At 39.2% G+C, this 13,191-nt stretch overlaps 1 protein-coding gene across 1 annotated transcript in view; it reads right to left on the bottom strand.

Annotated features, from left to right (window-relative positions):
* Nucleotides 1–13,191, bottom strand: part of LOC126473668 (solute carrier family 22 member 7-like) — a 333,310-nt gene that overhangs the window by 20,629 nt on the left and 299,490 nt on the right. The window contains exons 5-7 of the mRNA XM_050100901.1: nt 10,362–10,519; nt 8,906–9,074; nt 3,496–3,717 (exon numbers count right to left, since the gene is read on the bottom strand). Of these exons, the coding sequence (XP_049956858.1) occupies nt 3,496–3,717; nt 8,906–9,074; nt 10,362–10,519 (549 nt within the window). The remainder of the gene's footprint in view (nt 1–3,495; nt 3,718–8,905; nt 9,075–10,361; nt 10,520–13,191) is intronic.

The raw sequence follows: 13,191 nt of genomic DNA, 5'->3' as shown, positions 1-13,191 counted from the left end.
CTATTGTGACAAGAAACACGGTACTTGGAAGGAATACCTAGAAGAATTCGAGTGTATTTGGAACCACCTAACACATGATCCGAAAAGATTTGCACCATGCGAAATCTTACCTGACTGTTTTTCGTGAGTTGGTAGAATATCCACAAGAAGATAACCAAACTTTGGAAAGGAAACTTGAACTAGTAGAAATGAACCATGAGAGAGAATGTTAAAAGGAGGCAGGAAAGACATGATAAATCGGCGAAATCTGTAAGCTACAGGGTAGGAGACCTAGTGTTGGTGAAAGTGCATGCTAAATCCAAGAAGACAGATTCTGAAATACATAAATTTAACCATGTATATGAGGTACCATATAAAATTATCAAGATCGAACACCACAATACTTTGGAGTTGGAATATGCTCAAACCGATGGAGTGCATGGAAAGGAACAAATTGAAAATATAAAGAGCTACTATCCGTGTGAAGATTGGGGCAATCTGAAGGAGAGAAGTATTCAGGACGATAAAGTAGGGCCTAGACAGCCACAAACATAAGTGTATATGGATGATTTTGGTTATTATGTGTGTTTGGAGAATAAAGATCTTGAGAACTGGTGTTCAAGTGTCAGTTGTTGTCTTTTATTTACTATATTAGTTTCTATTCTGGATTATGGGTTTTCATGATGACAAAAGACTTAACCGTATTTAAGGCATGAATTGCATGTAAGAACTGAGACATAGTTATCCTTTATAGTGTGAGAAATATTAGTGTTTAGAATATTGTAGAGTGTATTAATATGACCTAGATATGGAGCATTCTATGAACTGTGGGAATAACAGACACTCAAAAGCAGGAAACACAATTTGTAACAAATGAGAAAGACCTTTCTTTAGAGATTTATCTTGTGATGACCACACTAACGATAGATTTATATATATATTTGTGAGTAGAGATGAAATTATTGTCATTTATCTGCATTTGTATTAAGTAGGTATTAGTCTAATTAGAGATAGTTGTTTCCTGTGGTGTGTGGTGCTAATATAGTAGGATTTTCGTTGTATTCTGCACAGCAGACCTCACAGAGATCAACCAAAATGAAAATAGTTTTGTTACAATATGATTCAATAGACATCCAGCGTTGTATAGTTAATAAATTATGGTAGTGAGGCATTTTGTTATAATCTATATGTGATAGTATTGTTTCAACAAATTACAATTTTAGTTGTGTCATTTGTATAGTTTGTAACTGAGCTGTAATCTGTTTTGTAGGGGCAGTTTACTACCAGAGTCAGAGGATTCAGTTTGCAAATTTTGTTGTTCTTGAATTTATATATTTATTCACTTTCTATCACTGTTAACTCTGTCTATATTCTTTTCCATCTCCAGTTTCAAAGAAGTCCATTTGGCATTTGGGAGGGAGGTGGGGATGAAAGGGGTCAACTACCCCTTATGTATGAAGAACAGTATATCTTTTCCTCACAAAGGTCGCAGTAGGTACTATCCATAGTCGAGAGCCGAATGCACCAAAAAGTAATCAGTGTTGAGACTCTGAAAAAGTAAATTGTTGACTGCTAAACGAGCAGGGCGGATTTCCGCAGGATGGCCGACCGCATTTACCATTGTTTAACAAGTGTGTGCGTCACCCAACACCGTGAGCGTGACCTCCAGCAAATACGGAAATGGCATTAACTGAGTTACGTGTTGGTATGTTTAAGTGTTCATTTGTGTACCGTGATTACGCAAATAACCGCACCGGGCACCAACGATTTGGATTGCAGTGAGGATTGCACAGTCAGTGCTACAAAAAGCATATTGGCATGTGACGATATTAATAGGCGGTCTGTGATGAGTAAACTATTATTATTTTGTCAGATGAAGGGCGTAACTGCGTCATTCGTGCTGTTTAGACAAAATAATGGAACCTTAAGAACAAAGTTTGTACCAATTATTGCTGCCTGACATCCTAATTAACTTTGTTATAGTTGATACAAAACAACTCCCATTCAAATATTAACTGATCAGCCTTTATCAGTTACACACAGTCAGATTATTCTAAACTGTTAGGCTATTATCCACAAGTCAATAACAGTGAGTTCAAAAAGGGAATGTTTACAAACATAGCACAGTTTTCGTAAAATTTTACTAGTCATTGATTGTTATTGGTGATCACTATGGTAACTAACAACATTGCATTCCAAATTGACATCTTTTGTGTTCATGTCACACTTGTTTTTCACATGTCAGCTAGCATGGGTGGAATTTGTCAAGTTGATGTTTTGTCTTCAACACACAATATTCAGGTGATTTCAATGACGTTACAGTCATTTACTAAAATTTTGCTCATTTTTGGAGCTGACGACCGTTTTATTCTGCAATTTAAATTCATTCAAACGATATTATAGGATTTAAAATTATGGCTAAGTACAAAGATATTTTTATTTATTACCATTTTTTTTACATTTCGATCACTGTTTACATAGTAATAAATACTCTTGCAATAGCAATCAGATTGTACCTGTCTGTACTCAATCGCTAAGCATTAATCATCGAATTTCATACCTCGTTTCCACCAACAGTGGAATCTTATATGCGTATGTCAGAATTAAAACTGATCGAGTGTTAACATCAAGCACCAGCACATCAGTCTAGAATGATACAGCAGAGAGGACTGTGAGACGACATCAGCCATTAGCACGCTCACTAGGGTGACACAACGACAGGAGCAGCCCCTACATGAAGATTGTATAAGCGCCACTCTGCATAGCCACAGCCTCGCTAGAAGACGGGCCGTGATCCAAACGATTAGCTGTGACTTGTGATCTACACAAATTGCTTGCATGCGAATTGAAAATAATCAATGTCCTTCGATATATATACGGGTCGCCAATTGCTTGCGGCACCTCTTTGTGACAAAGGCAAAGTTAAGTACTGTCAATTTAATTTACTGTAGTAAACTCCATTAATAAGATTTGCTTGAGTTGATGTCTAGGTATCCGAGAAAACAGCTTCCTAGGCACCCTGTATTAGACGAATGGGTGGACACGATAGAAACCTTACATGCACAGTAACGTATAGATACGTTATAAGCTGACACATCACATACAGCGCTGTCAGCTGCTGTTGTGCTGCTTCTGCGTTCCACCTCCACACACTGCCCATGTGACAGTGGCCACACCATGGCATTGCTGACTGTATTGCTGTATGGAGGCATCAGTCAATAAATAAAGTGCAGATTGCTTGTGCATTGGTAACTCCACGACCGCCACAATACTGGAGAAAACATCATACATGCAGCACTGTAGTCAGAAGTTGCCACCTGGTGACAAAACATAATTTTGGTCATTTTTGGTCCCGAATAGACTGGAAGGAAATTAGGAAGGTTTCACAAGTTTTGTGCCACCTTCGCCTTCCCCTTGAACTAGAAATTTGAAGAGGCTGCAGATAATATGTACCACCCATAAACTGCTAGGTTCTAGTAGAACAAAGACGAGTTGGAAAGTTGTTTGGTAAGTCACCTGGCAACAATGAGGATTACTGTGTTCCTGAAGACGTTCCAGCTGGAGAATATGCCAAGGAAGCCCTTCCTGTCTGTCTTGCTCTTGCCCACGGTCTGGATCACCTGCAAGGCGAACGGAGGCACCGTGGAGCCGTTGGTGGCTGCTATGCGACGCACAACGGCCAGCGCCTCCTCCTCGCGACCCCTGCACGCCAGCCAGCGTGGAGACTCGGGGAACCAACTGTCACCAAAAAAATACAAGTCTCCTGTAAGTACTAATCACAGTAGTAGTTGTAGTTGTAGTAGAATATTGGTCAACTTATCAGCTTTACAACAATATTAGAGCTGTCAGCTTAATACAAAGAAAAGACACAATGAAAACTTTACTTGTACATTTGGACATTTAAATGGTTGCATTTCGAGCTTAACAATAATTTATCGATAGTGCACAATATTCTTTAGTATTGTAGTATGTTCATACTCGAAACAAATTAAGCTTAATAGGGAAACGAATGTTCCATTATGAGACACATATTATATATATATATATATATATATATTCCAATTCACATTACAATTTTCGTTATTCCTATGCACTTCAATCTTTGAATCTTAGTAACTCTGAAAAACTGAGTAGATATTCCTGAGCAATAAAATGTATATTCAGATGAGGAAGTAGTGATGGGAACAACTGAATCAAAGGAATCGATTCAGTTGGTTGTTGGAAAACAATGCATTCCATTTTGAGTGTGAACATTCCATTGTTATGCCACTATTTAACCCTTATTGTTGACTCAACTCTGTTATCATTTGTCGTCACCGTTGTTGTCGTCCCGACATCTGATTTTTATTGAGTGCATTGACTAACTATTAGTTTGGCTCTTCATCCATGTTTATGAAGAGGCATTTTGTTAATAGTGAACTCTGTGTTTGGTTTCAGAATTCCGAAATGCTCAGTGGTGTGAGGATGGAATAAACCTTATGACTGATTAGAAATTGATCCTCAAGGCAAACTCAGTGAGATTTAAAGTCTCTGCAAAGATGATTCATAGCCTGAATCCATATTACTTAAAGAAATACAAAGAAAATTAACAAATATTTCTCGCGAAAAAAGCTTCCAACAATTGACATTATATGTTTTATGTTCACGTCACCTCAGCATGTACCAAAATAGGATGATTGCTGATTGGTGCAAACCAGAGGAAATAGAGTTTCAGTAAATTTAAATAAAAAAGTGATTGTTCATTTAGTTCAACATAAATTTATCTTGTAGCACCAATCATTAACCAATTAAAACCCACCAAACATCCACATTTAATACCGGAAGGACGAAAAATGCATATTTAAGTAAATGAATACTTAAATTTTAAAAATGCTTCATTTTAAGAAATATACTTTTTTCAGCTTTCCTTGAGATAAATTACATTACTTTTCTCTAAAGAAGTTGGCAAAATTAGTTGTGATTCATGTATAACCGAAAAGACTGAAAGAGTATGCACATGAAATCTCTCAAACCCAGAGACTGAGTGAAAACATTAATATGGCTGATGTAACCATCAGAGACTTGTCAGTCAGCTGTCTCACATTAAGTGAAACAATTCAAACATTGAGACTGAGTGAGAACACTGATACAGTTTACAAGGTCGCAGAGACTACATTCAATTATTGGTTGTTTCACTTGACTGAAAAAAAAGGACTGAACAAAAAAATTGTAGACTGGACAATCGGTTGTTAAAACCAGTTGGTTGTCCCCTCACTATGACGAATAAGATCTACATGTAAGATTTTCCAGTAAGAATTTGTATTATAGAAAGTATATTGTAGAATGAAGTGGGAATTGTATTATAAATATGTGTTACATTTTTACAAACGATTGTTCTACGTTGTCTAAATAACCCATTAAGGTATAATAGGAATTATTTAACAAATGATCTATAAATGTCATATGAAAATTGTTAAAGTTAACTGTGACTCTTGTCCTGTGATGATAGACAGATTGTTGGTGTGATAATTACTACAATTTTCCTCAGTGTGCATAATAATAGGATCGAAGCTATCATGTTCAGCAATCAGAAGAACACACACATCGCGGTAGTGATTGATATGCTATCAGAACGTCGCAGACAGTTTAAGATAATCAGATGTTTTGTCTGTTGTACCGATAGACAGATTGACAGAACCGAACGACAAACGGCCACCAAGACAGTGGAATAGAGCTAAAGGAACTTGAGAAATCGAGAAATCGGAGTCTTCACCTCTCAGGGCCAATAAAAAGCAGAGTACTCAACATAGCGCAGCATGCCTTTGCTACTGGAAACCTTATCGGTAAACGCCCCAGTCGGAATTGACGTGTGGAACAAACACATACTCTTTGAGGCCCATAATCGAATCAGACACTCACTGGGTTGGACACCGCCCACCAAACTGCGTTTAATCTGATGGGACGGTGAACCAGTAAGAGACGCTAGATTCGCAACCCTCCGGGACCAGGCGGAACATTCTTCCAGGGCAGTTTTAGCCCTTCGAACACAACTTTCACACTTGTTGCCTAGGCGCCTCACGCCTACATCAGACATACGATACTTGAAATCATATGGACTAGATAGTGCGACTGCATTTCGGTCACGCTGCTGTCTGTAAGATAAATATTTCTTTCAAATTACAATTAAAGGGTTTTTACCCATTACAATTTGTGAAATAATTACAAAATGTTAAATTTTTATGTTTTATATGGGAAGGACAGGGACCAGAGCCACCACCTTTACCGAAGACCAGCGACAGCTAGAAAACACAATTTTCGACCACTATTAATGTAAATGTAAAAAGAAAGGTAAGAAAAAGTTGTATGGATTGAACTTGTACGATCACGTTTTGGTGTTGCAGTTCTTCTTATTCCCGTGCTTGCTAAGAAAGTTGGATGACGAATTCCTCCTAATGCAAGATACCTTTTGAGTTTTGATTTACCCAGAAATGTTTCAGTACTTTTTGTGGTATCTTCAGTGGATTGCTTTATTTCCTTTCTCGCATGAAGCTATTGAATGTTAATGTTGGCAGCAGTGAGTCGGTTACACAATCTGCAACTTGTCATGGCTTTGATGTTTTTGTCCCCTTTGTTTGTGGTATGGTAACATGCTGATTTCTACCACTTTTGTCATTTCACAGGAATTTTCTGCGATTTTTCGAACTTGCTCAGTATTTTCGCCGCCATACTAAGTTGTATATTGTGTACCAGCATTAACATCCAATAGCTTCATGTAAGAAAGAAGATAAAGTAATCCACTGAAGATAGCACAAAAAATGTTGAAACATGTCTCGGTAAAACAAACCTCCAAAGGTGTCTTCATAAAACGGAATTCCTCATCCAATAAACTTTTACAGTATTCAGTTACCGTTTATATTTCGTCCCAAAAGCTTAACGTGCGTCGCGAAAGCAGAACGTTGTTACTGAGTTTATAATACTGCAAAATGTAAAAATAAATATTTGATCTTGCAAACGTGAAGAAGTTAAATTATATGAACAACGTATTTCACCAAACATCCAGTTTTTGTCTTTCAGAGAAGTAAAACGGAAAAACTGAAATAAGAGTGTTTTTATAAGTTAAGAGATACATAACGCCAAGAGCATAAGCTAGGGCTAATTGTCTGCATATTGTGGAAGTACCTGAAGCATTAAATATTGAAAAAGGTTCAAACAGTACAAATTTTATTTAAAGAACGGAAACGGTTGTTCATCAGAGCAGACTAAATCAAAGACTACAAATTATCAATTTAATAAATTTTTTGAAGTTGAACAACATCTCTGGGACTAATTATAAAACACAACGCTGTAGTACCGAAAAGAAAACACTGCTCTAATGCCTTTTTTATTACGTCGTCGTACAAACTGTAAAACTATCGTAATTATAATAAAAATTATTCACGGTAAGTATCTGCTAACAATGAAAGATTATACATACTGTAGCCAAATATATGTGCAAGAAATGTGCTGTTCGAGGTTCGCCAACATATGGTATCGTAAAACAAGGTGTATTATGGTAACTATCAAGTAATCCATCCTACGAAAGAAACTGGTCTAGATGGAATTCAAACCCAGCTCGTAAGTACATCATTATAATATTTTACAAACATCAAGAATGCTATCCTCAAACATTGGTATTTCCTTGCACGTTGGAAACTGGGCAAGGTCCTGATATTCAGTAAGTCAGGGAAAGACGACTCCATCCCACAAAATTACAGGCTCATCATCCTGCTGAGCTCTTTCAGTAGTGTTGTTGAGTAAATAATTCAGAAACTTCTCACTGGCACTGCATCAGTAACTTGAGCCCAGACAAACCCCAATTCCAGAATCACCTCGCCACAACACAATTTCTCCGCACAACACACGACAATAATAATAAAGAACCAGAGGCACTGTTTTCCTTGACCGCAGAACGTATTAGCCATAACAGCTTCATGTGCCAACTCGCTAGAATTCCGCACAGGTTCATATGTGTCAATCACAGGGGCTTTGAGAGATTCGGGGTAAACAATCAACACTACATGGTAAACAGGAGGGAGCACCTAATGGCAATATACTGGAGTTCCACGCATTAAGCCTCCATGGCAATGTGATAGCAGCCATCCACACCAATGACATAGTTACTCTGGCAGAGTACTGGGAATTACCAAACATCATCTCAGCCTACAGACAGGATTGAAAACTCTCAGGCATTGGTTGGAGAAATGGTGGGTTTAGTAAGTGGAACAAGCAGACCGCACCCCCTCCCCTCCCACATGCACGCGCGCGCACACACACACACATATATATATATATATATATATATATATATATATATATATATATATATATACAAGCACAAACAGTGTACATAAATCACATTGCACAAACATTTTTCTGTGAGAATTAGCTACATTGGCGTTAAGTTGAACTGGGGGAAATTGAAACCAGAGTTTAAGTCAGACTTTTCTAATTCCTCCTACCCAATGCTCAGCTGCCAAAGTACACTGAATGGCAGCATGGCTAGTACGTGTATGTAACTCTCATTATAAGGCTGATGACGTACGTAGGAGCAGTCTGGGAATACCGAACACCAACAGATCTTCAGCCCCTGCACTTGATTAATTGCGAGCAATGTCCCACAACACACACACACACACACACAACAACGGACCACTCGACTGGTCAGTGAGATGAGACACTCGAAAGCTCTACGTAGCTCGCTATGTGCTTCGCATCACGCCTTTCTACTGTACATGCTTCTCGCTCAAAAATAATCTGTGGTGAACTTCTGTTCTTGCACAAGACACGCTGACTAAACACAAGCTGTACATTTTCGTCGTCCTTTGTTCATTCATCTCAAAATCATAAAATTTTAATATTCATTGCATCTTTACACATCCCCATGTATCGTTTATTTTGTGTATATTACCTGAAGAAGAAGAATAGTATAAAGCAACTGAGGGCAGCAAACGAGAGGGAATAGTTCCAATTGGGCAGCCCCCAAGACACCAGACCAGCAAGCATCATTCCAACGGCCGTGCTGCAGCACCCATAGCGGTTGACTGCAGTGCGGTGCTTGATATCAGTTAGCTCCAAACCTGAAACACGAGAAATCATCCTCAAATGCTTTCAATATTACGTATCAAATAACACAGACTTCACTTCAAAAATGTTTCGGAGGATATTCTATAGTGCACTTGCAGGACAGACACCACAGCACTGTGTATACTTCCACAATAAATAACTTTTAATGAAAGCCTAAAACTGTAAACGAGCAGTGTTTTCTAGGCCAAGGCACTTTTTCTACTCCATTGTAGTACGAATGGTGTTGTTGTTGATGTTGTCATCACTCCAGAGACTGGTTTGATGCAGCACTCCACGCTACTCTATCCTGCGCAAGCTTCTTAATCTCCAAGTAACTTCTTCAACCTACATTCTTCTGAATCTGCTTAGTGTATTCATCTCTTGGTCTCCCTCTACAATTTTTACCCTCCACGCTGCCTTCCAGTACTAAATTGGTGATCCCTTGATGCATCAGAACATGTCCTATTAACCGATCTCTTATTCTAGTCAAGTTGTACCACAAATTGCTCTTCTCCCCAATTCTATTCAGTACCTCCTCATTAGTTACACGATCTACCCACCTAATCTTCAGCATCCTTGTGCAGCACATTATTTTGAAAGCTTCAATTCTCTTCTTGTCTAAACTAGTGATCGTCCATGTTTCAATTCCATGCACAGCTACACTCCATAGAAATACTTTCAGAAACGACTTACGGATACTTAAATCTATACTCGATGTTAACAAATTTCTCTTCTTCAAAAAGGCTTTCCTTGCCATCGCCAATCTACATTTCATATCCTCTCTACTTCGACCATCATCAGTTATTTTGCTCCCCAAATAGCAAAACTCATTTACTACTTTAAGTGTCTCATTTCCTAATCTAATCACCTTTACACTTGTTGTGCGTGATTTTTGAGGACCACTTGTGTATTATTTATTACAGGTAGCTTGTCATCTGCAACCAAACAAAATTTCTCATCAACATCGTTTGGTTGCAGATGACAAGCAATAAATAATACACAAGTGGTCCTGAAAAATCACGCACACCAAGGTATTAACAAACAGAAATGAACTATTGTTTGAACTAAATATCCACATAATTTTGTAATCATTTAGTAAACGCGTTCACATTGCAGAATAAATAAAACGGAAACCCACTGATGATGGCACAGTGGTGAAGAAACATGTTTGGGTACTGAGAAAAAACGGTGTTTTGCATAACTGGCGGACCTCACATATTACAATTCTGGTTTAATATTTCACTGCATTGGCTTGTTGCTGAGATTGTTGTGAAAGGTGAATCTATATTTTTAACACTTACCAACAGACAAGACAGATTCTGTCAAAGGCCCAGCCGCAGCTGACACGAGGGATTCTGCCAGGATGAAGAGGGGCAGCACGTGTGGAGCGAGCACGACCAGCACTCTGCTGACCACGTGGGCTGACAGGCACAGCAGCTGCTGGGGGCGTCGGCCGTACCTGTCGTCAGCAAGAGTCACCTCAACCTCCATCTCGAGGTGCTGGGGAATCCAGCAAGCAGATAAAGTCCTATGATCATGTGCAGGTTCAAAATGGCTCTGAGCACTATGTGACTTAACGTCCGAGGTCATCAGACGCCTAGAACTTAGAACTAATTAAACCTAACTAACTGAAGGACATCACACACATCCATGCCCGAGGCAGGATTCGAACCTGCGACCGTAGCAATCGCGCGGTTCCGGACTGTAGCGCCTAGAACCGCACGGCCACTCCGGCTGGCCGATCATGTGCTGACACTTATTAACAAAACTATTGCTTTTATTTGTTGATGAACTTTGTGCTTGGGACAGAAAAGAGCAGAAACTGGAGTAACCGTGACCTTAGATGGTTTACAAGTGACCGTTAACCCTATCGACACCATGCCTGTACGCAATATGGGCGTCCGTGTGTTGGCTGTGTAGACGGCGTCCTTATCTCGTGCGGGCACAGCTTTTCCATTCGCTGAAATGTGTTTCCCCGCGTACTACGCAACTTTCGACTTTAGGATAGCCGTAGCAGTTCATATTTTATCCGCTAGATGCAGCAGGAATCGATTTACAGGTTTGCCTTTACTGAAAACATTGTGGGTTCAAATGGTTCAAATGGCTCTGAGCACTATGGGACTTAACATCTAAGGTCATCAGTCCCGTAGAACTTAGAACTACTTAAACCTAAGGACATCACACACATCCATGCCTGAGGCAGGATTCGAACCTGCGACCGTAGCGGTAGCGCGGTTCCAGACTGAAGCGCCTACAACCGCTCGGCCGCACTGCACATTGTAGGAACATCAGAAGATACTACCTGTAGGAACTCTCGTGAAGAACAGAAAGGGCCTGCCAGCGAGCTTCAAAGCAAAGTAAGTTAGTTTTTATCCTTTTTTAAAAAATAAAACAAGCATATATTCCAGACTCAAATGGCTAAATAACGTGTTATACATTGACTCTCTGCAAAACATCAGGCAACCACCAAAGAGATTCTGTATGTTCAAAAGAATATTTTACAAGAACAATAGAGCCAAACAATATCGTAATCTAACGTGGACAAGACTAGTGCAGGCTGTGTCATTCAGCTTCACAACTACTGCCCATTCGCAAGAAAAACAATGTTGTGGCAAAAAAGCTTTTCTTTCACTTTCTCTTAATGTCTGCTGTGAATGATTGGTTTTATTTTGTACAAGGATGTTACCGAGCAGAAGATATCTCTAGTGGAATTTGTGAAACGAAGTTAGCATACACTCGCTAGCTGCGTGAGCAGACATTCGATCACTGGAAGCAACACCAGCCACCAGTGTAGATAGAAATTTTGGTCGTCATCTTCCAGAACAACAAAGGAAACGCGCATCAGTAAAGTTTCCTTTGACAAAGGAAAGAGAGAGACTGGCAAGTGGATAACGAAAGAAACCAGATAGTGGTACAAACACTGCAGTGTCTAACTTCATGTACCACCACGTGTGTAAATTACATATGAATTACAAGTGATAATTTTTTGTCGTACAATGTAAATATGCAGTTGTGAAGTTATACTTTTCTTTTTATTTGTGAACTAATGTGAAACTTTTTCGAGTGAAGAGGGGGAATTTTTTCGTGTTCTTGGAAACCCTAATATATCAGTACTAATGTGAACACACACACACACATATATATATATATATATATATATATATATATATATATATATATATATATATGTATATATGTGTGTGTGTGTGTGTGTGTGTTCACATTAGTACTGATATATTAGGGTTTCCAAGAACACGAAAAAATTCCCCCTCTTCACTATATATAGGGTGTCCCATTTATCTTGGCCACCCTAAATAACTGTTTGTGCAGATGAAAATTACAAAATGTTTCAAGAAAATGTGCTTTAGCCGTCAGGGGGGACATCAATCAGCACGATTGCCTTCGTTATAGCTTTGTTTTTTACAAACATGTGAACAGCAGTATGACTTTTTTGAATGGCACCCTGTATTTTTTGTTCGGTAATTCGTTTCCTTTCCTAAAGAACTATTCAGAAATGTATCACAGCGTACCATCCACTGAAACACAGCGTTATTAATTACGTAATACAACATTGGCGTTGACGCTGCCAGCGCTTAGTACAGGTACTCGAGCTAATGGAACACACCCACGTGCTGACGTTGACAGAGGACAAATGTAAACATAAGTAGAATGCACACCCGTCATTCCGTCAACCATCGTCGGTTGGAGAGTAGTGTAAGTAGAATGTACACCAACGAAGAGAAGGTAGAAATGCAACTCATCTGTGGGGAATGTAAGTTACCAGAACAGTAATTGCAATACTGTTTTCTTATGTACGGGTACAGTAGTGTAGTCCTTTTAAATACTGTTGTGTAGAGTAGGCATACAGTAAAGGCTGTCGTTCCTACAAACTGCATCGACAGATGTTTCTTTTTTGTAGTTGTAGAAGGTAGGCCAAATGCTACGCAGGCATTGAACTGTACAGAGCGATATCCTGACAAGAAAACACCTTCCCGGTGGATGTTTACTCGTCTTGTTGCAACGCAGGCCGCTGGACCTGATGGGATACCAGTTCGATTTTACACAGAGTACGCGAAGGAACTTGCCCTCCTTCTTGCAGCGGTGTACCGTAGGTCTCTACAAGAGTGTAGC

This window comes from Schistocerca serialis, chromosome 4 (assembly GCF_023864345.2).
Source record: "Schistocerca serialis cubense isolate TAMUIC-IGC-003099 chromosome 4, iqSchSeri2.2, whole genome shotgun sequence".
Lineage (NCBI taxonomy): Eukaryota > Metazoa > Arthropoda > Insecta > Orthoptera > Acrididae > Schistocerca > Schistocerca serialis.
This window is presented reverse-complemented; position numbering and strand designations above follow the sequence as displayed.